Source organism: Arabidopsis lyrata, assembly GCF_000004255.2.
Source record: "Arabidopsis lyrata subsp. lyrata unplaced genomic scaffold ARALYscaffold_2, whole genome shotgun sequence".
Taxonomy (NCBI): Eukaryota; Viridiplantae; Streptophyta; class Magnoliopsida; order Brassicales; family Brassicaceae; genus Arabidopsis; species Arabidopsis lyrata.
This window is the reverse complement of record NW_003302554.1, coordinates 1,220,900-1,246,701: the sequence shown is the minus strand read 5'-3', so window position 1 is coordinate 1,246,701 and position 25,802 is coordinate 1,220,900. Positions and strand designations below refer to the sequence as shown.

Genomic DNA, 25,802 nt, shown 5'->3' with positions numbered 1-25,802 from the left:
AAATAAATATACATGAGTTGTCATATTTATCAATAAACTTCTATTTTCTTTTAGATCTCATTATATCGATGTTAATATGCATTAGTTGCAAAAATGATGTTAGAATTTGCATCAATTTATCAAAATGATGTAAATATTTGCTACGGTAATAATAAGTGATGTTAAGTGTCTTATAAATAATTGATGTTAAAATTTTATAAAATCATATTAAATAATCTTTTAACAAACAAATTTATTTTATTTTATTAACCAATATGAAAGCAAATGATTATATCTATTTGAGATTACAATTACTTCTTATTAAACTATACACTTTGTTGACACCATAAAAACCAAGGTCACCATATATAAGAAAAGTATGAAACTTCTTTTTTTAGTGAGAGCAATGTGGGATGTTGACAAATTAAGTGATCAATTACATTGCTTTTTACGACTTATGATCATTCTTGAATTAGCATCGACTGTTATTGATTTAAATTTTATAATATTTTCTAAATGATGTAAATTCATATGTTTAATTTGTATCAATATTGTGAAAGTAATGCAAATAGATCTAGATTTGCATCAGTTTAAATGAAATGATGTCATATATATCAACAATGGCATCAATTATTGCAAGTGATGTTAAATTATAATTTTTGTATCAATTGTATAATAAATAACTCAAATTAATATCATTTAATTTTTTGACACAAATTAATTGATGCAACTGACTCTTTTTGTAGTGGTAATTCGGTTTGGTTATGGTTAGCTTTTTACGGTTTTTCTAAATTTTCTAAAAATTGAAACCATATAAAAACCATAAGTATTCCGGTTCGATTTGGTTCCGGTTTTTCCGGTTATTTCATGTTTTTACAAAAAAAAATATAATTTTGATGCATAATTATAAGTAATGTTGATAAGTTTAGGTGAGGGTTTTGTAATTCAATAGATTTCCTTTTTATTCCTAAATTTTTGGTTTCTAAATTACTAACAAGTCAATAATTATAAGCTCAATAAAGACTTTTTTTAATGATACTACTATTAATCACAATATAAACTGAACAATACTTTTATATATAATTATTTTTAATTTTAATCAAAAACCAATAAACCATTCGGTTTTACGGTTTTAACTGAACCATACCTAAACCGAGAACTTGATAAAGGCTCCGGTTGGTAACCGCATAATGGCAGAATGGCGTTTTCTAATGTGATTATGCAAAAAAATTGCTAATCAAGAAAATTTGCATAATCGCATTAGAAAACGCAAAAAACGCAGGATTTGCGTTTTCGCCTAAAAACAGAAGTAAAAACTCATTATGCAAATAAGTGGGTTTATAGTTGTTTATTTGCATAATGAATTTTTATTAGAATATTAGCAATTAAAAAGTAAGAAAATAATTGTTTACTATGAAACTTATATCATTTTTCAAATAATATTTAAAAATTTCACAAATTTTAACAATATTTAATATTTATATATTTTATTATAAAATATTACTTTAAATTTATTAAAAATAGTATTTTGTTTATTAAATATAACTATATATTGGTAATATAATATTATATTCTACCATTTCGAAAAATGTATCCAATCAACATGTTTTTAATGTAATTTCATTTTGCTATTTTTCATTCTGCAAGTTTTCATTTTGCGAATTTTATTCTGCAACTAATGTTATTATGTGATTAGGTGATTATGCAATGTTACCAATAAGATCCAAAATTTACAACCAAACAGATTTTTATGCTAAAAAATGACCAAACCAAACCATAGGTTTTGGTTTAGTTCCGTTCGGTATTTTGGGTTTCGGTTATTTTAATTTGCCCAACCCTGGTGACGTCAAAAGAAATGGGAACTTAAAACGTCTAATAAATACAGTGTTTGTTGTTTGTAACTTGTTGCCAATCCTCTGATAAAAAACAACCAATCGGGTCGTGCCCTTGGCAATAAAAGTTAACTTCATGCATGGTCCTACGATACATAAAACTAAAAGGATTGCTTTTACGGTTTCCCCAAATCGCCGCACAAAAAAAGAACTTCGGTTTAATAATTGGGTCGGCCGATGGGAAATGAATAACAAAAGAAGTTTCTTTTCACTAATTATAAAGATTTAAATATAGTATTACACTATTTCTATTACTTGAAAGAAACCATATAGTATAGTACTAAAAAATGATTTTATATTATGAGGAGGACTTGAAGAGGATCGGATTTCTAATATCGCAACACACTTATTTCGATTAGTTTATCTATGTTGGAGATACAATCCAAGTCCCACATCGGAAGTTTGATGGGACAATCAATAATATATAAAAGGTTAGGGCTAATCCACTAATTGCCAATTGGTTTTTAGTTGGAAGCCCAGAATTAGCCCAAATTTAACATGGTATCAGAGCCCAAGGTTCAAATTCTGGTGGACCTAGAAAAGTGGATACGGACATACCTCAAACCCGAATAATGGGGGCCCGAGAAAGGGGCTTATTATCGGTCCGAGTGAGGGATCGAGGAGGTGTGTTAAGATCCATGTGGTCATTGGATTGAAGGGGAGATTGTTGGAGATACAATCCAAGTCCCACATCGGAAGTTTGATGGGACAATCAATAATATATAAAAGGTTATGGTCAATCCATTAATTGCCAATTGGTTTTTAGTTGGAAGCCCACAATTAGCCCAAATTTAACAATCTAGTCCACTTAATTTAAGGGCAAATCCCTTAAAAATATCATTATTTTTTAAGTTGGTTACTCACAAGTCACAACGTGGTTGCGTGAAGGGAGAAAACTTACATGGTCATATGTCTGCCTTTTTTTTTTTTTCTCTATATTTATTATTTATTGCAAATTTTGAAAACGGTTACATAAACGATTTTATAACGGACAATTTTTTCCGACCCTTATTAGATCCACGATAGACGACACTTCCTTCTTCATGCTCTTGACGGACACCCTTCAATGATCCACGATCTGACGATATTTCTCTCTCTGCGTAGAATCTTGGCGAACATCTATAATTGTACATCGTTGGAGTTCTTCTGCATACTTGCCTCCATTAATCTGCAAATTAATAAATTACAATATCTGGGACTCGAACCCCAGACCTCTTGGTATAAAAACATTAATTAACCCTTAGTCAACCAATGAGCCAAAGGGGCTTCCACCGTATGTCTGTCTTTACATATATGAAATCTTAATAAAAAGGCAAAAAAAAAGATTAAAGTTTTTTTTTTTGTCGAAGATTAAAGTTTTTATATTCATGGAAAGCTAATATTTTAAAAGTCGCTTTATAGGGATAAGCTTTCTGCAAATGGATTTTCCGTGAAAGTTATATTTAATAAAAGAGATCATATCGTCAGTCGAATACTTAAATTTTACCAAGCTCTATAATCTATATATAATAAGACCACGTTTGTCTTTAGTGTAATGATCCATTTGTGACCATTGGATCATAGTCACTGGCAAAGAGGAAGGGAAAATAAAAAACATTTCACTTTTGAATTGAGAATGAGACCTCGCATGTTATAGAAACTAGTATGGGATTCTTTTTCCGATTATTACAAATAAAATATACTCAGAAGATTATCTAACAAAAAAAATCACATGATATATGATTTTACTACATGATTATAGTCCGACTCATGGTGATATGATTTTACTGCATGATCTATTGACCTTAAACTTTATAGCTACTAGTAAAAAAAGTCGTTTTTTGTAGATTTTAGGATTAGTTTGCGTGTATTAAATCCTAAGACTTTTCCGGTTATAAAAAAATTATGATTTTATTTTTGTTTTGGTACAAAATGATGGATTTTATAATCTAATAATTTTTTTAAAAAATGGATCTCAACACGATAGTACGATACGTCTTGTTTGTGTGAAGTGAACATAGTATAGACGTATAGTACACTCTGGTCAACATTATATATACATCATTTTTGTCTGGTAATAAAACAGCTTTATTATTTATTTAAGTTTTATTTTCGGATTTGCCATTTTATTTATCTGAAAAAACATTGAATTCTCCAACACAGCTCAGGAAAGCTGAAAATAGCAAACAAACAATCAGAAGAAACCCGATGGAAGAGACAGAGATGGAGAATACATATTTTCTCGGTAATTAAGAAACGAAAACAAGAAAACAAAACAAAAATACATCGGTTTCTTGATTGAGAAAAAAAAAACAGTCTTTTAAAATTATGGGCCTTTAAATTTAGACCATCTTTTATTATGCTGTAGTCCAACATCCAAATGAGGTTATAAAAAACGCCCATCATTGTGTGTTCTCCTCGCTACACACACCCACCCATAGAACAAAAATGAAATCTTCTAATGGAATCTGAACCAAAGATGTTACTTGAGAGGTTGTTTTTTCTCATGTTGAGAAGGTTTCAAAGTTTTTTTTTTTTTTTTTTATGTGTTTTTGTCTCAGGTTTGGGTTAAAATGCAGTTAATATTATCTTTATTTTCTATTTTTTTTTGTCATCCGAAATTAATTAGAGCTCAAAAGAGTCATTCCTGAGGAATGTTGTTTACATATGTGAAATGAAACGGTTCTATACGAATTTTTCGTGCTAGATTATCCGCTTTTATATTATCTTTATTTCTTATGTTTAAAATTATATAAAATACGTTTAGTTTAATTTATTGACAACAATATTTTAGATTATTTCTTTATAAAACTTCTACACATTACATACTAATTGATACATTTTTAGTAAATACCTAGGAAACTAGGTAAACCAAAAAACACATTTAACATTATAGGTTGGACCTATCATATTTAAGCCCATCATTATGCCCATTTATTATGCAAATATAAAGCAAAGCAAACCTACTTGCCTTTCAAGAAAAAAAAAACACACACACACAATAAACTAAAGATTCCAAGAATCTTTTGCGGATAATCTGGCACGAAAAATTCGTACATAACCGATTCATATCACGTATGTAAACAACATTCCTCAGGAATGGGTCTTTTGAGTTTTAATTAATTTCGGATGACAAAAAAAAAAAAAAAAAATGTTTTGCACAAAATTATTACTTCTTAGAATCTTCTATTTCCAACAGTGGATCTATAAATCTTCGGAAAATCTAACTTTACTTACCACACGAACATAAATACTAACTTTTTATTTTGGTTTTTTATAAATGGCATAAATACTAACCTTTTTTTTTTTTTTTGGGTTTTTTCATAAAATACTAACTTACTTACCACACATACATACATTACACATGACATACGTATCTAAAAACACGTATTTTAGTAACTCCAAAGTGACAAGTCTTCGTAATACATTTCTTCTCCCACGTACATATTCGTATTCATATCAATGTACGATCTTGGCGGCGACATCAACGGCTCCTCCGCGAGCCTCATCATCATTCCGGCGACTCCCTCATCCGACGTGTCAAACTCACTGGCTGAGGGTAAAACCGTAATTCCAGTACTAAACTCCGGCGGCCTGAACATCTCCGCTGCTTCGGCCGCGGTACGCCGGATCGTGTCTGGATCAGTTGATTCCGGCACCGGCAACCGCCAAGCGGAATCAGAAAAATTCAAACACGCGGATCTCCCGCGCAGAGCAAGAACCGCCACGTCGTGAGCACGTGCCGCCATCTCCGCCGTCGGATAAGTTCCGAGCCAAACTCGGCGCTGATGAATCGGTTCACGGACTTCGCAGACCCATTTGTCGCCGTTCCTACGCCGCACACCTCTGTAGATTGGGTGACGTGTCTCCTTGAAAATCTTCCGTCCAGCACGCTTCTTTGGCTTCATCTCCGCCACGGTGATGTCGTCGTTTTCCATATCCGATCTGGTTCAGATGAAAACAGAGTAAAATGTTAAGTAAAACTAAAAACAAAAAGATCAAAATTTTCGACGGTTTACGTATTAAAAATCTGTTAAAAACTTAACATCCCCACAAATTATCGTATTGGGTTCTCAAAATCAAACTGAATTCAAGCTTTACTTGAGTTTGAAATATAGTGGAAAAACAGAGTAAAATTCATATAAAATCAAGCCAAAACAGAAAAAACAGAAAAAAAAAAATTGAAATTTCGACGGATACAGAATCATAAATCTGTTAAAAAAACTGAATTTTCAAGTATTATCCTACTTAAATTCTTACAATTTCAAGATTTTGTTGAGTTTGAAATATAGTTATAAACAGAGTAAAATTCCCAAAAAAACAGAGGATTAGAAATATCAGAGACGTCACTTGATAATCGTCAAATGTACATGAAGAAAAGCTGAAAATACCTGAATGGGTGCTCTTCGAAATAGAATTGAAATGAAGCTTTAGTGTGTTGCTTGACGTTGCTCTGTTTTAATGGAAGTGAAGTAGAATAGTGAAGTGAGAAGAGAGTATATAGGCGTTGCTTGGTGAGACCCACAACGAAACGAACGCGCGTAAGACATACTAATTATCAACTTTTAGTTGTGTCAATGCCATCTGGCAGATATTTAAACGTCCTTTTTATATATTAGCTGTTTATAATCGTTAAAAATTTGTAACTGATAGAGATTTAAAATTATAAATCCTACTATTTTGTTGAAGTGGAAAAAAAACGATTTGTTACAAATTTATATATCGTCACAAAAACTCCTAGAACTGCATGTAATATTCTTTTGAACAAATTTAGAAAATTATTGACATTAAAAAGGAAACTTAGAAAATTTTATGACCTTAAAAAGGAAACTTAGAAAATACATGATTAATTATTATGAGCTTCAATTTGATGTTTTATACATGAGTTTAATTATTAGAAAATAGGAAATTAACATTAGTAATCACATAAAATAAATATGACCATACTTTAATCTGCTAATTTTTTTTCTTTGGTATCAACAAGAAATATTTGTAGTATTTACATAAGAATTTTAAAATCATCAAACAATATGAGACAAGAACAATAAAAGTTAAAAAAAAAAAATGGTGGAGCCCGTTATATTTTATTATCCTCGTGAAAATGATTTTAGTGGGTTTTTGGATTGGGTGAATTTTAAGCACGTGACCTTTTTATTAAACTAGCTGTGAATATCACGTGGGATTTGCGTGGGGGTAACATTTTTTCACTGTACATTCATCTTCGCTCACTTTTAGGGTTACCCCCATGCTATGAAGAAACAATGGACCATTTGAAGAAAAACTTATAACATAACATCTGAAGAAAAGCTACATATGTTAGAATTAATGATCGAACATATTTACTATTATTGTGATATGAAGTTCTGATTCAATCTTAGGATTGGTTTAATCATTTGGTTAAGAAGAATTGGTATCCAGTTTAATGGAGCTTGGTGAACCATGAATTGAAGAAGCAAAAGGAGATCCTCTTTTCGCGAGAGAGGGTTTGCTGTTTTAATGACTATTGGTATAAATACTAACATACATGGCCGGTCTTCGGATTTTTGTGGTCTAAATGATATATAAATAATATAAATATTTATATAATTTTTTTTCGTGAAACGATCGAAGGCGAGTTTTTCGTGAAAGATTTCTGAAAAAAATATTATAGTACTCATAACCAAATTACAAAACGAAAAAAGTATAAAAACGAAAAAAATCTATAAAAGTAGTGGTTCGAACTCGGGACTTGATTCTAATTTACAAAATACATAATCACCAAGACTAAGCAAGTGTCTTAATAATGTCGCCCTAAAAACTTTTTTATATTTTGTGGCCTAAAGCAAATGTTTTTGCTGCTTTATGGGTGGGTCTGGCCTAGTCACATACATCTTTCTTTTTCCTTAGTCGATTCTGATTTCTTTATAAGAAGAAAAATCCATTGTTAAGAGCTCTGCCCTGATTTGTATACATTGCCTTGATATAGTGGATTGCCGAGTTGATTCGGCCGATACGTAGACTTGATCATACCGATCTTATTGAACTGGGTAAACAAATCTTGAGTGTTGTTGTTCTTTATGTTCTTGCTTTCGATTTTATTCTTGAGCTGATTTGAGTTTCTTTCAAGAGTTGTTGAGTGATCGCAAGCATAGATCCGTGTTCGATTGAAGATAAAACGTAACAACTATGAACTATATATATATCGTAGACTGTAGTACGTAGTATACGAAAATACTTATTAAAAAAATGTGACGTACGAGCATGAACGTCTCATATGTTTATTTTTAAGATAAAAAAATTGAAACATGAATGTTTTAGTAATAAGGTTACGACGTTTAAAAAAAAAAAAAAAAGAAAAAAAAAAGGTTACGACGTTTTTAAAAAATCACAAATTTATTTTCTGTTTATGTTAATTTTAAGTGTTATTCCTTTATGTTAGTTTTTTTTTTTCTATTGAAAGAGACAAATATTATTTTTTAGAGAAAGATATCGTGCATTTCTTCTAAAAAGACAAAAATAAATAAATATAGTAATATAATTATGTATGTTACGTTGGAGTAATTATGTATTTATGTATGACAGTATAAGTTATAGAGAGCAGATATGGCGGGGTCGGGACAACAGCCCAATCAATTTTGTTGGAGTAAATGCTTAATACTGTTAAGTGAGTGTCACTTGCGCGTCTGCTTCACACTCATTTTAAATCTTTAATCTTTTAACCATTGTAGCTCTATATTTTGTAATGTATATTTCTTCTATAAACTTTACAAAGTTATTATATATATTTCCTTAAGAATAACATTATATCCAAACATGGTTAACTCTACTAGTTGAAGGATGATTTATGTTTTTCTATAGATATTATTAGTAGCGTGGTTCGTTCCAGAGTCAGTTTTGACTACAAACAAACTAGATATTTAGAATTAAAAGTCAGTGGCTATGTTGGTTATTGAGTTAAAATACGAATGAATAGAAGATGGATGCTTCAAATTTCAGAACGATTAGTCAAATAATTTATAGGGCAAAACATATTCATGGCCGGCTCTCGTTCGTCTTGAATCCGAGGAGACTAATCACAACCAAATGTCCAACATATGTGTGTATTAAAGGCTAATGTAATATTACACCAATAGGGCCAACGAACCTATCGAAAGATATATGCCCATCTGAATATTGGGCTGTTGGGCCTAAACCTAACTTTTGGATTCAGATTTATCCAGTCTCATGTATTTTGTATCTTGTGTTCAATTCATTTTCTTATCTAAATTTTATTACAATTCATTGTTATTTGATCACTACTTATAAATTTAAAGTTTGGTGTTATTGGATATGGTATTTTTAAATTATGATTCTTAGAATTAAGGTTTGTATCTTACTCGATTAAGATTTTAAATCTCTAATGTTATAAGTTATTAAAAAAAAAAATCTTTCTATACAAAACTATCTGAACTGAATTCGAGTCTAACACATATTTTTCAAAATCTAAGTTAGTGACATTTGGAGAAGTGCTTTCAGTTAAAACTTAACTGAATCTGATATATATACTTCGGATAATATATTTCAATTATCCGTTTTTGATCCTTACCTGCAATAAACCAGTCACGTAAACCACATTATAACTAATATTTTTTTTTTCCTCTCACATTATAATTAATATACAGTAGGAAAAAAGTGATAGTAGATTTGTACTATTTTATTTTATTTTCTGAATAGTGAATATCATAGAGAGAAACACAACTTATAAAGATATATTCAATGAAATATTAGAGCATGATTATAGGCAGGATGTTAGGTAAATCTTAGAGAAATCTTAGGATAAAACTGATTAAATTTAATGCATATACTCCTTTAACACTAACAAACGTTCCTTAGCTAAGGAACATTTTTCCATCTAAGAGGCGGACATGTGTCGAGAAAAGACTGGAGCGTGGTAAATGAAGAGAAAGGAAAAAAGAGCTTTTTTTTAAAAGTCTTTTTCGCGTTCTGTCTCTCTCTCTCTCGCGCGATTTCATCGAGAGAATGAAAACCAGAGACTCAAATCGGAGGTATCGCCGTCGTTCCGGTGTTAGTTCATCATCTCCACCGCTGCACTTTCTGATGCATCCACTGCTCCTTTCGCTTCTAGGTTTCTCTACGGATATGTATTGTCTCTCTCTCTGAGATTTGGATTTGTTTTGACTTTCATTGGATAGTGGTGGATTGAGTTATTGGATTTGATTACTCTGTTTTCTAATTTTGTTCTGGATTAGGGTTAGTTCATAATTGATCATCTTCTATTGCTAAATTGAATAAGAAAGTTTGCAGATTTATAGTTATAATTGAGCGGTCACACTAATCCAAGGCTATGTCAATTACTAGTATGAATGTATAGCTGCTTTGACCTCTCTTCACTTGACCTGAATGTGTTTTGGTTGCTATAATGAATGATTAGAATTACTTTTAATCATAGACTTACTCGGAAGATGAGTTTTGTTGGTCAGATTAGTGAGTCTTCAATAATATGTTGTATTTTCTCCTACATTGTTTTCTGGCTAATTTTTCAGCCATTCTATTTTAATGTTTTGTTTTGAAGATTTCATTGCTCTTACTAGCTTCTGCTGCAGGTCTAAACTCGAAACCATTTATTCAAGAATAGTCCATAACTTTTTTTGTTTCATTTGTCATGTATCTTGCTATGAATGTAGTTTAAGATTAGAGAGGTCTTGGAGTTAAGTGAACTATTGGCCTTCGAATATTCTTTGGGTATATGTGAAGCAGAAAACATCAGTGGAAGTGAAGATGAAGATGAAGATGAAGCTGGTGGATCCCAATCCTGAGCATCAAAGAAGAAAGAGAATAAGCGACAAGAGCGGGAAGCACAAAGACGATCTAGCATATGTAAAATCGAGGTTTTTGGACCTTGAAGATGACTTTTATGTTTATATGTGATCAAGAGTTTAGATTGGTTTAAAATCAAAATCACTAGGGATTTCGATTTTGTTGAAATCTGTTAATTGTGAGCTTTGATCCCAACTTTTGGATGTTGTTTGGGATTCCAAAAACTCTTTTAATAGATTTTGACTCTTGTCACTTATTCACTTGTTCTCACAAACTCATACCACACACGTTTATACTCATCCAAAAATTGATCTTGCTACTTAATCCAAAAATTCTATAGAAATGCCTTCAAATCTCGTCGATATGATGGCCACTAAGAATTCGACTTCGTGATCGAGCTATGCATATATGGACAAAAATATTCCAGAAATCAAGTTTAAAACATTTGTGGTTTATGTTATTTATGTTATAAATTGTATCTCATGTATGTTTTAATTTTTTTTAATTTGCAACAATTAATAAATTTTCTATAATTATAAATTGTATTTTTATATTAATATTTTTTTTTCTAAGAACCACATGTTAAGAGCATACCATTAATCACACAAAAATCTTAACTCAAAAATACTATCTCTTAACAATCACTTTTATAAATAAATTACTTAAATATTGCTAAGAGCAATTTCTAAGAACCCACCTATAATCATGCTCTTAAGCTGGGGATAAGTGATAACCAATGAGATACTAGGCTATTGGGCCTCGATCTAGGATCTAAAATCAGATTGTTTTTAAAATGATAGCTGTAAATTGCAAATTTTGTAAACATCATGAATGAGGAAAAAAAATAATAAAAAAAACTTCATAAACAAATCAGTATGTATAATAATAGTAAATTGATATGAACATGAAAGTGTTACATTGTTCTCTCATGTTTGACTGAAATTTTTTTGGGTTTAATTAGACGTCTACAGAAAAAAAAAATCGCCGCCGGTCACAGACATGTCCAGATGTCATCCATTTTAATTGATTATACAAAAAACAAAAACAAAATCTGAATCAATAAAGAGTATAACAAAAAAAACCAAAATATTTTCGTAAAAAAAAAATTAACAAATTAAAATTGTAGTATTACTTTCTTACAGCTATTACAAAAAAAATCCCCACCTAACACAAACACAAACACAAACAAAACACACTTTAGGGAAACCCCACGCAATAACAACGCACTCTCATCTCATATTTAACAACCTTGTTGTGAAAACGTATTTCGAATGATTTTATAACTTAAGAAATAAGTATCAATATAAGAGAGAAGTAGAAAATAGAGAGAGTTTTTGCATTGATTTTGTTGTGATCTTTTTTGGTGTACATTTTACAATGAATTTGATGGTATATATAGAGAAGAAATATAGAGATGTTTAGTGATGGTGGTCTCCACATAAATGTTTTACACCATCCATTTATAAGTGGGAATTGTTGGTGATTTTACACCATTGATTTCTTAGTGGAATGTTTGTTGAATTTGATTTTCATAACAAACCTTAATTTCTTTCACTAAAACCCTAATCTATTTCTACACATCTATATATATATATTTTACTTATATATAACAAACATACATATAAAATTCACTTATATACTATATATTATACAAAAATGGCTGACCCTAAAACTCCTATCACTGAACCTAAAGCTAGAAGCCAATCTTCTTCTTCATCGTCAGCCTCTCTGACTCTGTCACGTGTGAAAACCCTTATCCACTTGATACTATCACTCCTACTGTTTCTTTTGCGGCTCCTACTTCTACTACAAGTGGTAATGATATTAATACTTTAATGGCCACTGACGCCGACATCTCTCGCCGGAAAAAGCGTCCGGTTTACCGGGGAATTCGTTGCCGGAGTGGAAAATGGGTCTCCGAGATCCGAGAGCCTAAGAAGACTACACGTGTTTGGCTTGGAACTTATACGACGCCGGAGATGGCTGCGGCCGCCTATGACGTGGCGGCTTTAGCTCTTAAAGGTGGAGACACCGTCTTGAACTTCCCGGATTCCGTGGGATCTTACCCCAGTCCCCTTTCCTCTTCCGCAGCTCATATCAGATGCGCTGCAGCCGCAGCTGCTGCGGCTAGGGGTGCGGCTGCAGCGGCCGTGAAGGGAGGTGAAAAGAAGGAAGAGGAAGTTTGTGATACGGCGGGATCTTCAACTATGGGGTTTGTGGATGAAGAAGAGCTATTGAACATGCCTGGTTTGCTAGCGGATATGGCCAAAGGGATGATGGTGGCTCCTCCGTGGATGGGATCTCCTCCGTCAGATGATTCGCCGGAAAATTCTGATGGAGAGAGCTTGTGGAGCTATTGATCGATTGATATCTGTTTAATTTCTTGTTGGATCCTTTGTTCACGTTTATGCGAGCCATTTGTTTCTTTCTCCCAATGATTGTTTGAGATGATTTGTTAAATAATCGTATGTTTTCCACTTTTTCAAGATTTAAGAAGACAAATCATGTTTAACAATTTTAGTCACATTTGTCTTTGGAGTGTTCTTGAATTAGGGCTCTGGGGAGTTCTTGAATTTTTGATTAGGGTTTTTAGTAGTAGTGTATCTACCCATTTTTTCTTGTGATTGTCTCTTATGTTTTGATTATATGAACAACTTCATGAATACAATCCTAATTTCGTATATCTAAAGATCAAAAATTGATACTAAAAGCTCATTGTTCTTAAAAATCCAGAAATGTGCATAGATTGATGGGTCAAGGTATTTTAAGTGACATTATTTTGTTTTGTGTATAACTGAATGGTTCCAGATCTATACCCATTCGGTGAAATTTCCAACTGTTTTTATACATATTACACATTTTTCTTTTCCTTTTTTAAATGCATCAAGCAGAAAAAGATTTTTTGTTTTGGGATGCAGGACAATAACCAGAGAAAGAGACGACTTTGAGTGGGAATTAATTTGTTTAGTATTTAGTGAAGTTTCAAGTACTTGAATTGTTTTTCCTTTCGTGTTTGTGTTGATAAAATTGTTTTGTTGTATGTATGTTTAAGCATATATTGATATATATATATATATATATATATATAAAGTCATAAATAAGTTAAGTTTCTTACTTTTTCTTACTTCATCTCCATTAGGAAAATAAAATGAATCAAATAGGTTATTGTCTAATTTGTAACATCTTTTGGTTGCTGATAACCACTATTATCTGATGATAAAAAATTGTATTATAGTCTTGTTTGTATTGTATGAATTGCTGACAAACAACATCCGTCTTGGCTTTTAGAAAATAAAGTTATTGTAAGTATTGAATGGCAATATTCATATATGTATGTATTAGTTGAATCATTCTTAAGACTAGCATAGGTTTTCAACATATACTCACACACTCAGATATATTTAACATATAGATTGTATAAATTTGCATATAATGCTATATAATGCTCAGGTCATCGTGTCTGACGCTAAAAAGCAGTGTCATGACAAAAATTCAATACTTAAATTTGACATGTCTCAACACTTGACTCTGATGCTGGCATCGAATCATCGAAAAGTTCTTACACAAAAAAAAATTAAAAGATATGTTTATTAGAAATATTTTTCTAATTATTTCTGAATCTAACCCAAAATATAAGATTAAGAATTTTTTTAATTAATTACTTCTTATATTTAAATATTTTGAGTAGCCTACTACTTCTGTTGGCTAGGCTGACCCAACTTCAAACCGACCATTTGACATGTTTAAACTGCCAAAAGGTCGAAGATGATAGTCATTCTTTTATCAAACTGATTAATGGCAAATAACTCATAATTATTTACCTTTTTTTTTTTTGTTAAAGCATAATTATTTACCTTTCCTAATAAAATTAATTAGAATTATAAAATAATTGCATTTACCTGTTCATAAAGTATTCAATAGATCTATATGCCACTTTACGATATACAAATCTATAAAGATATCATATAAAAATATTATACTAAAGTAATATTTGATGAATATATTATACTTCAGTTATATTTACGAAGGTTTTGGTTACATAGGAAGATGCTTCCATAGATTATTTGAAATAGTCCCGTGACAAAAAAAAAAAAGATTATTTGAAATAGTCCCGAGACATGAATCATTCTTGGCCAGCCCTAATGAGGTCATGCAGATAGAAAGACATTAACCAAAAAAAACATGTTATTACATCTTTCACTCTAGCTATATATATTTCTGAATAGGATGGAAAGTATAAGATTTTGTCTAATCAAATCAATTTTCCCAAGAGAACTAGATTAACTTGATGGTAGGATTTGAATCCCAAATCTAATCTTCAAATAATGAAAAAAAAAATTAAAAGGCACATAAAATAAAATTTATAGTGGTTTATTTTCAATGTGGAAAGACATCAATTTTCTTTCGATGTGGATTTTACATTGACTTTTGAAGTTTCTATTTTTTTTTCTTTAATCAAATGAAAGCAAAATAGAAAAAAAAAAAAAAAAAAAAAAAAAAAGAAGAGAAAACCTAAAAACAAACTACTACGTGCTTTAATTTGAATATCCAAAATATCCCTTACAAAAAATTTCAACTAAATTTATTTCGATCATCTGGTCAACTCGTCGGATTATCAAAATATCAGTGGGAGATTAAATTCCACAAACAATGTTTTAGATCCAAAAAAATCTCCTACCACTACAAACTTTTGGTTCAAAGATTGCAATCTAAATAAATCAAGCGGTTTTAATCGATGACAAAGTTCTCGTCATAAGAAAGAGTAGAGAGCTTTCCTAGAATGTTGTACATAAAGTGAGCAGCCCGGACAATATACACAACACGAACTAAATGTAAAGTAAAGAGAGGAACAAGACTGCCCACAACTATTATAGTATTATTTTTGTTCAGAAGATTATTATAGTATAATATAGTACTATTTTTTTGTGTCAAGCCTCATCATTTTTTCCAGTATAACTCAACTTTTTAACAAAAGAAAGAGAAGAGGAACAAAACAAGACTATTATAGTATTATTGTTCAGAAGATTGATAATTAAGGAAAGCGCAATATTTATGCATTTGTGTTTATTAGTATTATTATTGTTCAGAAGATTGATAAGGAAAGGGCAATATTTATAGTATTTGTGTTTTATTAATTATCTTGATAGAGAGGAGACAACACATATCTTTCTCGATATCGCTGGGGTCCATTCACTTATAATTCTAAAAGATTCAAATAGCGGCCAAAATTTTATTTTTGCACAGTTTTTATTTTATTTTTGACTCATATTGAAAGTCTCTGTCGACTCTAAATGACGAGTAGTAGTAGCATAATGTTACCATTTTGGTCTTGATTTATTTGTTGAGTGTGAATATTGGTGAGTCGACATGAAAAAGTGACCATTTGTAGCGAAATTTAATTGTTCCGTCCTTCCTTGAATTCTAAGATCGAAGTCATAGTAGGCTTAAAGTTGTTTCTCTTTTAAATAGAATAATAATTATTGCATCAAATCTGTGAATAATACACTGAATCTAGTGTTAAAAATAATAAGTCAATAATTTTCTACAAGAGTAAATCTAATTGATATTCCACAATATATGATTTAGTTTTTAGCTTGCCAAGAACTTGTGGGCAAGTGGGTTTTTGCTAGTTTGTCTGTCAATAAACTCACGGGTTTCATCATAACATCCCCTAGCTATTGAAACAAAATTAGTAGATTACTATAAATTTGGACTGTCAGTTTATTATTATGAATTATATGCACGACAAGTAGTTAAATAATGGAATATATGAAATAGCAAAACAACAAAATTAAAGCATTGAAGTTGAACAATATTGTTTCCAATACAAACTATAAACTATTGGAGGGGGAGGTAAATTGCGCCGTGTGAGTGTGCAATAGTCGGTTTCGTGACTGCATAGTAAAATTTAATCCAACAAGAAAATTGTTTTACTAACAATATACACTAAATTACTAGTTTCTTCTTTATCTATTTAGATAAGACTATAGCTAAAATCATATATACTTGATTTTGCGCATGACACTTTCAATTAGATTACTAATACTAATCAACTATTTAGTTTCAAATGAACGAGAGATGTTTGTTGGTCTAGACTCTAGACTACTTGAAAAATACATAGTCGTTTTTGTACCTTTTGTCTTTTTACGTACGAAGTAATTATTCGAAACTTTAAATTCCACTTTCTTTTTCTTATGTCTTACAACATGAAAGACAAATGTCAGAATTATTCCGAGCTCCAAGACTAGCCGAAATTCGATTTAGCATGGACTTTGAACGAGCAGAAAACTTTGAATTAATAATTTTGTCAAAAAAGAAGAAGAAGTAAATTGATAAGTACTAGATTTTTGTTGTCATGGCTTTGTTGACTAAAAGTAAAAAAGTGGTGCATATGGCCGACACGGTCTCTCTTTTCTTCTTTGTTGATTGTTCATATCTCATTATAACTTTTCCATGCAGTTAATCACTCTTGAATTTACTTTAGTAAACCAAAAGTTAGATCTTCATTCAATACTTTTAAAGATATCTAATCGATGCTAATTGTTATATTATACATATCATTCTCATGACCATTCATGTGCTTTTTTTTCTTTTTCTTTTTTAGGATGTATAATTTGATTAAACCAAACTAATGTTCTAATACGCGTTAAGTGCTAACTAGTCCGTAGAAGAGCACCTAGACTTAAAACATGTCAAATAATTAGGTGAACCTTATAATCGAAACTATTTTTGTCAATATAATTGGTTTTTGTTACAAGAATTTAGTAATGTGATTATGTATAAAGTAAGTTCCCGACCATATACTTTGATGTGACTTGATTACATATAAATGTATATGGTCCACTCATCGTCTCGCAATCTCGCTAATGTTTCTTAATCATAACGTTTGTCTTTCTGGCATGTGTTTACACTAACTTAAACAAAGATTAACAACTTTTTAACCTTAATTATTGTCCCCTAATGACTCTGTTTATTACCTTAACCACTCTTTTCGAGATTCGGTTTTCCCTAAATCGATAACATGTATCTAAATGTAGTCTTAAGATGATAATATTCTTAATTTCTCATAAAATGTCTACAGCGATCCTTTCTTATGGCTTTATCTAAATTCTAAAGTATTAAACAAATAAAAACACTGTGTTGGAGAAGAATCTGTTAAAATCTTGTTTTGTCCCATTTCTTGCGTTTTAAAGAAACAAATCGAAAGTATGGTTTTGGGGGAAAATTGGTAAGGAGAAAAATAAACTCAAATATTATTTCTCCTGTTGTGTACATAAAACGGTCCAAGAGGAAAAAAAAAAAAAAAAACCCAAAAAGTTGATGATTTTAAAAGACAACATTATTCTTCCTTTCTCGTCTTTGGTCTAACAGGCTTCACAGGAACTAAGTAGCTGAGAAGAAGCACAGCGATAGGTATAACGGTTCCAATGTAATATACACTCTTGAAGGCGACGATTGTTTCATGCAAGCTTAAAACCTGAAAAATTACCCAAGAAATGAGAGATTTTTGACATAAAAAACAGTTGCAAGATACGCGAAAAAACCGGAGGGAAGAGTGTTTACCATGAAACCAACGGATGAGTAATTGAGAACCAATACTGTGTAGAGGAAATTGATGAGAACCAAAACATTTCTCAGCATTGCCATTTTCGGAGGGATTGCTTGTTGCCATCGGTAAATAGCTGTTCAATGCAAAAGGTGAAGTTTTTAGATACTTATTTACCGAAATTGAAATCAAAACAGAACACTAATGAAAGATGAAGGCGAGTCTCGTACCTTTCGAACCATCAATCATCAATGCTGATTGCACAAAGAATATAATGTAACCAGGATACAGTCCCTGCCAAAAAAAAAAAAAAAACAAGTAGAGATTTTGATTACTCTCTTTGGCACATAAAGATTGAATCTTTATGCAGAATTCGCAGTGCGAGCAAGTAAAACTAATTTTTATCGCCGTAAACAATTAAAAACCGCGACTTTTCAAGACTTCCCAAACATAATCTGAGTTGAGAGTATAACAAGGAAGGGAAGGAGCACTCACATGCCAGACAGCACTGACGGTTTGCGTAGCTAGCAATTGGAAGAAACCCGCTTTCTTCCCGGGCTTCACAATTCTCTCATATACGTCTGTGTCAAAAGGAAGAAACGGTTAAACGGCTTATAAAATATGGCAATCTTTAGGATCTCATGATATGCATTGTTACTCACAGTGACGGAGCCATGTGCTGACTTGTATGTTCCAGAAAAGCGGAATCTGAACCGCACTCTTGGCAAGCTCAACCCCCAAAATATCGACATTCTTCGCACGGTCCCATTTCGCCTTTGTTTGAGTTTCATCAGTCCAACCACTGAAACCCAAACCAGAGATAATAATAGAAGCCTCTGAAATAGACCATATGAAGTAATACTTCCAACGAGCCGTGAAACCCGCCATGTATTGGTAGCCAAATCTCTTCCAGAATCCCCATTCTTGGTACACTGGTTCAGTGAACCGGGTTAACGGAAACTGAGGTACTAAATAGAGATACAGAGCCATACAAATCGCAGCTTGAAATATAGCTCGAATCGTTGCTCCATAAGGCGATGGTCGCTTTCCTTTTACAGAAACATCCCAAATCTGAAATCCACACACAAGACTCAATAAATCAAGAATCTCCCTTTTACGACAAGTACATAGACCGAAGAATGAGAAAGAAAAACACTTACTCCTTTCTCTTCAGTCCATTCGAGATAATCTTTCATTTCGAAAACCGGGCCAGCGAAATGGCTTCCACAACAAAGGCAATAACCAAAGTACTCAATTAAAGAAGGCCTCTGAATCAAACGGTTCTTCTTCTGAGCCTCACGTAGACCTTCTTCTTTCAACATTCCATCATTGTAATTTATCGAACACGAAATCACTTTCAACGTTAACACCATCAAAGCTCCTATAATACATTTATCACAATCAAGATTCAGCCTCAAAGAATGTAATAATTACAATGATTCAAAGATCTAAAAGATTCAAACTCTTAAAATATCCCTACTAACTCCACACTCTTCTAAGAACATAAACCATCAAATCATCGAACATTGGAATCAAATGGAGAGAAAAAAGATTACCAGTAGAATCAATTCCTCCTTCTTTCCAAGCATCTCCACTCATATAAAACACATGACTACATAAACAAAATCACAAAATCGATCAAAAGGAGCAAGATTTAGAGACCCAAAAGCATAAAGGTTTAAACTTTACCAGCCAATGAGATAAGCGAAGCCCAGGAAGAAAGTAATCAATCCAGACAAGGGTCGATAAATCGCCATTGAAGCGTAACCAATCGTCATTGGGACAAGGAAGTGAAGATTTGAGGAGAAGCCAAAGGAGAGATAAGAGAGGAAAGCTCCAGAAGCAGCTGAGTAGATGTGTTTACCGAGTCGACTCGGGACGAATCGCCATAAGAACGAGATTGGTATCGTTGCGACGAAACAGAGGAGGAAACGGAGAACGGCGACGGAGACGCCGATTGAAGAAGCCATTGAGTTCATGTCAAGCAATTCCATGGCTGTGTGAAGTGAAAGATTGTGGATTTTGGACTGAGTTACGACGACGACGACGACGACGACTCGCACAGTTCGGACATCTGAATCAAATCGAATCTCTGATGGGGTCTTTTGTAGTTCGTGTGGGTTTGTTTCGATCTTGTTGACGAGGTTTATGTGAAGTTACAATAATACCCTCACTATTTTATCTATTACTGATGGGAAGTTAATAATATGTTACACACCGACTTATGTAGCTCGATCTCATTTATTCTCGTACCCAAAAAATAAAGACCAATGTTTGTCAAACTTTTCAATTTTTTTTGTGGAAGTGTCTTTTGTCCGCAAAGGTTCATTAATACTTCTACATTAGGCATGGAATTTGAGTTTCCGAGAACATAATTTTTTTGTAGATTGATAATGCTGAACTTATCAGAGGTATAAAGTACTGCATGCAGAGCCGTTCGTAGTAGTCTAAATGTTGCAGAGAGAGCATGTCTATCGCAGGGATGTTATAAATGCAGAACTGTCCGTTGAAGATCCGAGTGTTGCGGAGAGAATTAAGCCATGGAATCATTATTCGTTAGAGCTGTTCATCATAATTGTATATGCTGCAGATAGTTGAATATCATAATGATGATATGATTAGATTAGATATCTCTAATAATTATGTAATACGACAAAAAAAACTTTGATTTTTTTTCAATATTACAAGAATAGGAAATACATGAGTAAACATAATACAAAACTTTCTTGTAATAAAGATAATTTTTCATGTATTTTTCTTATTTCATATCAAAATTTTATTAATTATAACAACAAATTTTGATGAAACAACATAAATCTTAATTCGAAAGATGTTGGAGCACCTCCATATTTTAAGAACTTTGGTTTTTTTTTTTTTGCTAAATAATAACTTTGGTTATCTCTTTTGACAAATGAACGAAGTAGGTATGGAGAAGGATCAATTATCAAATTTACTTTTGGATGGTATTATAAACTTCGACCATCCTTACCAGTGATCAGCACTTACTTCTTTTCTCGGGCCCGTGGACCCCACTCATGTCCGGCGGTCGGTCTGCTACGTTCAGGAAGCTTTAAAGATTTATTTATCGACCATACAAATCACCACATGATCTTTTTCTGTGTTTTTTTCCAAACTAACACGGTTCCGATAATTACTTTGCGAAAGGTCACACATCCTGAAAATGCTCCAGCTTAAGCACCCTTAACCTTGGAGTTTTCTCAGGACGATTGACCGAAAAATAAATGTATGTTGGTGAGATAGATGGCTAAATCAATTTTTTTAAACATCTGCGCATGCACCATCATATTTCTGAAACCGGGATGTTGTGAAAAACGTGGAGTAAGTTAGTTTTTGATTTGTTACCGGAAGAAAAAAGAACAAGCGACGACACCCAAAGAAGCAGCCCATGTTTTACGTAATGGGATCTCGTTAAGGATTTGTTGTTTAGTAGCTTATTCATGGCAAGTAGAAAATCCTTTTAGTGGTCTAGCCGTCTAGGTCAGGTTAATATGAAGGGGCCTCATAGATGTGTCATGTGTATCCCTTTTACACACCAAAATTCTATGCCCTCCTTGGGCAACGAAACTTTATGTGGTTTCTAGGTCAGATTGCTCAAAACTACTGAAGATGTTATGAAATCATGCGTATTATACAATATATGTTTTCTATAGAGCTAGCTAGGAATGGTTTCAAGTTGCGATTTTCTTATAATTTTAATTCTATTGTTTTTATCACACGTTGTAACAATGTGTTGATTGTCTTACTAAAAGAGTTAAGGGCACCAAAATCTTTGATTTCCTTCATTAGCAACTTGGTTCTAGATTAGTTCCTTTTTTATGGAGAGAGCTTTGTCTAACCAGACTAATTAATAAATAAAATAAAATTTTGCAGTAACAAAAAAAAACGTTAAATTTTAAAACTTTAAAGTATCATTTATAATTATAGGCAATAACACCATATTTAAATACATATTTTAAATCAGTGTTTAAATAAAAATGGATTATGTTTAGATTAAATACAAGTCTATGTAGAAGAATATCCTTAGAATTTGTGAAATATATGATTGAACAACTCAGCTTACACAATTACAATCGGAATGCATGCTTATAATTACACAACAATTAATTATAGCTTGCTTTCTTTTCTTTTTTTCCAACTATATGAAATTGTGAAAACTAGATAGTTAAGAATTATATGTTAGGTTTAGAAAGAAACTTATATATTTTATGCTATTTGAAAAAAATCTATTGAATTTATTCGAAATACATGATTGAATAACTCATCTTGCAAATAAAATCATAATATCTACCAACAAACACACTACAATTAATTAAAGATTGATTTACGTACTCCTAATTTTTTTTATAAATGCAAAAACTAAAAATTTAAGAGTTTTATATTTTGTTCATACAACAACTCAAGTTCATGTTATTTCGAGGAATATCTATAAACTATTAAAGCTACATGATTGAGTAACTTATCTTGCAAATAAAAATCATAATACTTCCCAAATGATCACAAGAAATAATTTAATTAAACATAGATTTAGTACTTTATACCTTTTAGATAATAGTAAACCATATCTATGCGAATATCATTATATATGTGGAATATCACCTAAATTTAATTCTATATGTGTTATTTTACCTTAATAATTCTTATCACCTTCTATACAAACTTACACATACATCTTCCTATATAAATACACATAACCAACCAAGCAATCAACATCAACATTCACAAAAAAAACTTGTTTAATTAGTAAAGATAAGTCTCGGAGAAAAAAAAAAAAAAATGATGAACACAAAGAGTGTAGCCTTGTTAATGGTGGTGATGATGGTAACAATGGGAATGGAGAACATTTTGGTTCAGGCACATCGTCATCATCATCATCATCATCATTCTCCTTCTCCTTCTCCTTCTCCTTCTCCTTCACCTGATTTTGATGATATTTTTTCAGAATCTCCTTCTCCTACACCAGATTCTGATTCTCCTTCTTCTTCACTAGATTTTGATCTTTCTTCAAAATCTCCTTCTCATTCACCAAAATCAAAAGAAAAATCATCATCATATTGCATGATTGGTTGTTCTTTTGAGAAGTGCTTTCACCATGGCAAAAGCTCAAGTAAGTTTGGATCTTCTTCGTATTATTAACTAAGGATTGATCTGTGTATATAGATTAGCTTAATCCTTTGCAAATTACTTTTTTTTTATTAGTTGAACAGTTTAATTAAATGTTTGGCTCATACGTATGTTTCTTGTATTAAACCATTGATATTACAAGTTGTTGTTATAGTTTCAAACACGAAAACTGATATTATTTATGTTTATATTTGTCTATTTGATATTAAAAACTATAAGAACCTATAAATATTTTGGATTTAACTAAAATGTTCTTTTTTTTTTCTTTTTCTTTTGGGAATTAGTGATGAGAACAGGCCATGAGGAAAAGTTTGAGTCATGCATGAAAAAATGCTCGAAGATATGCAACAAGAAGAAGGAAAGCGATGATATATATGTCTAAATTACTAAAGAGCAAATGATTGTTGTTTCGCTCCTAGAATGCTTTTGTCTTATTACTTAATACTTTACTCATCAGATATATGTATCATCTCATAATGTTTTGTATGAGACGTAATAAATATATAAGGGATATAATAAACATTGATAGTTTCTTTAAACAATAATATCATATAGATGTCTAACAAATCTAGTGTAACACAGAATAAATTTAAAAGTTTTGATTAATTTACTAATTTCAAAAACTATATCGAAAATGCAACAAATTAAAGTAGAATTCAGATAGTTATTAGAAAATGTAATGCAATGCTTTCTTTAGCTCCCAATTGTCACAAAGACAAGGTCCAAATATTGGGAGCATGTACAGAGAGTTTATGTGAACTTTTTTGCACAGTATTTTTTAAACTATATTTGTAACACTTCGATCGTCTTAACATAATTACTTTTTCTTTTTATTTTATCGGAAACATATATGACTCATTATACGTTCCTCTAACTAACCTAGAATAGGGTGGAATGGGATTAGTATATTATTTTTCCTCACAAAAAAAATTCTAAATCGAGAGGAAGAAAATTCTTTTTTCTTTCTTTCGATGTTTAAACATTATTAGCCTATGGTACTAAAAAAAAAAAGAAGGAAATTTCAATCAATGGATAAGGTTTAATTTCTGTATGACTAAATATAAGATGCCATTTGAAATTTTCTCCATTCGTAGTTAGAAAGATCCTAAATAGTCTCATCCTCAATGTGTATATATACAATCAATCTTTCTCTTTTTGTTTTGGTTTTAACATAATCGGATTTTTCTCTTCCAGCTTCTTAACTCTCCTCAGCAAATTACTTTTCACCGAAATGGCTTTCAGAATCACCGTAAGTTTTTTTTTTGTTTTTTCTTGTCTATTCAAATGTAAATATAATTTTTGAACATTTCTATTAACTTTTTAATTTATAGAGTCAATTGCGACCGGTTAGAAACCAATTTGGTGGCTCTCGTCGTTTAACAACCACGGTCGCCGATGGCGCCAAACAAACATATAACAAGTAAGAGATATTGGTATATGGTTTCAATTTCAGTATCTTGTTATGAGTATTTCAACAAGCCTAATAGAATTTTTGTGATTTGTTTTCATGTTTCCATTTGTTCTTTCTTATAAAAGAATCTTAATTTTGTATAAAAGTGTTCGATCTAGTTGTAAATCTTAAATTTCATTTTCTTTTCCTTTTAGATTGGTATGGTATAGAGTATATATTAAGAGGTTCACTCTTTAATCTTAAAAAAGAACTTACAAAAGAAATTAAATTTTATTTCTATGTTTTCCTTACCAGTTTATGTTATTTCATTTTTTTCTCAAGCATGAAGAGGTTCTCAAAACTATAGTTTATTTTATGTATTTTGAGTATAACAAAATGAAAACAGAACAAATCCACAGAAAAGAAAACACAAAATTTGATATCAATGGATTTTTAAAACAGGTTCTCCATAATGGGAGAGTTTGCACCAGTGGCTATAATAGGAGGTTTTGTTGGTTTAGCGGTGCTTATGGCCGGACATAGCATCAAGCAGCAGCTTATGCATGCTCCGGCAATCAGTACAAGAAAGAATAGAAGAGCGGCTGTCGCAGAAGTCGATGATCCAGAAAATTGTGTTTCCTCTGCTGACAAATTTATCAACAAGTCTTGGCTACGTAAAGTAGGTCAGATTCAAGATAAGTCTAAAGCAATCTTATCTGATCCCACTCGACCTAACCCATTCACCACGTAAGTTCAGTGACCTCTCTTCACTTATATAGTTTTCAAGAAAAACAGTCACTAGAATTTCGTTTTATAGAAATCTGAAATCTATCATTTTTGTTTTGTTTTTGCAAAGGCCTCGAAATGCAGAGACATTGAACTCCGTTGGTGTGGCTCCAAAGGGAATCTGAAAAACTTTCTGATGAATCGAATAATATTTTCTGATGCATTTATCTTTTCTATTTCTCATGTTCCAATTTTGAGTTTTGAGCTTGTATATAAATGATCTCTTTATATTGTTTCAAATAAAGTTGCTTTCATTTTCTTCCTAAGTTGTTTCTCTTTATACATTTATCTA

At 31.6% G+C, this 25,802-nt stretch overlaps 5 protein-coding genes and 1 long non-coding RNA gene across 6 annotated transcripts; 4 read left to right on the top strand and 2 right to left on the bottom strand.

The window, feature by feature from the left end:
* Positions 1 to 5,063: 5,063 nt before the first annotated feature.
* LOC9324047 (dehydration-responsive element-binding protein 1E) lies at positions 5,064 to 6,302 on the bottom strand. Its single transcript, XM_021035532.1, has 2 exons — positions 6,242 to 6,302; positions 5,064 to 5,795 (listed from the first exon to the last, which is right to left on the bottom strand). The coding sequence occupies exon 2, from the start codon at positions 5,786 to 5,788 to the stop codon at positions 5,243 to 5,245; it is 546 nt and encodes a 181-aa protein (XP_020891191.1). The 5' UTR covers positions 5,789 to 5,795; positions 6,242 to 6,302; the 3' UTR covers positions 5,064 to 5,242.
* Positions 6,303 to 9,855: 3,553 nt separating this feature from the next.
* Positions 9,856 to 10,906, top strand: LOC110231138. Its single transcript, XR_002334238.1, has 2 exons — positions 9,856 to 9,970; positions 10,587 to 10,906. It is a non-coding gene; the product is annotated as an uncharacterized LOC110231138 (long non-coding RNA).
* A 1,396-nt stretch (positions 10,907 to 12,302) lies between these two features.
* LOC9322505 (ethylene-responsive transcription factor ERF026) lies at positions 12,303 to 13,144 on the top strand. The gene is given in 2 exon segments (XM_021010318.1): positions 12,303 to 12,363; positions 12,366 to 13,144. Coding segments are annotated over 2 exon segments (702 nt in total). The 3' UTR covers positions 13,007 to 13,144.
* Positions 13,145 to 17,875: 4,731 nt separating this feature from the next.
* Positions 17,876 to 20,360, bottom strand: LOC9324046 (lysophospholipid acyltransferase 2). Its single transcript, XM_002886392.2, has 8 exons — positions 19,882 to 20,360; positions 19,749 to 19,804; positions 19,353 to 19,573; positions 18,855 to 19,263; positions 18,688 to 18,773; positions 18,423 to 18,486; positions 18,210 to 18,328; positions 17,876 to 18,123 (listed from the first exon to the last, which is right to left on the bottom strand). The coding sequence occupies exons 1-8, from the start codon at positions 20,184 to 20,186 to the stop codon at positions 17,986 to 17,988; spliced, it is 1,398 nt and encodes a 465-aa protein (XP_002886438.1). The 5' UTR covers positions 20,187 to 20,360; the 3' UTR covers positions 17,876 to 17,985.
* Positions 20,361 to 22,828: 2,468 nt separating this feature from the next.
* Positions 22,829 to 23,954, top strand: LOC9324045. The gene is made up of 2 exons (XM_002887936.2): positions 22,829 to 23,317; positions 23,619 to 23,954. The coding sequence occupies exons 1-2, from the start codon at positions 22,987 to 22,989 to the stop codon at positions 23,714 to 23,716; spliced, it is 429 nt and encodes a 142-aa protein (XP_002887982.1). The 5' UTR covers positions 22,829 to 22,986; the 3' UTR covers positions 23,717 to 23,954.
* Positions 23,955 to 24,437: 483 nt separating this feature from the next.
* LOC9322504 lies at positions 24,438 to 25,776 on the top strand. Its single transcript, XM_002887935.2, has 4 exons — positions 24,438 to 24,583; positions 24,666 to 24,754; positions 25,187 to 25,471; positions 25,581 to 25,776. The coding sequence occupies exons 1-4, from the start codon at positions 24,566 to 24,568 to the stop codon at positions 25,633 to 25,635; spliced, it is 447 nt and encodes a 148-aa protein (XP_002887981.1). The 5' UTR covers positions 24,438 to 24,565; the 3' UTR covers positions 25,636 to 25,776.
* The last annotated feature ends 26 nt before the right edge of the window (positions 25,777 to 25,802 follow it).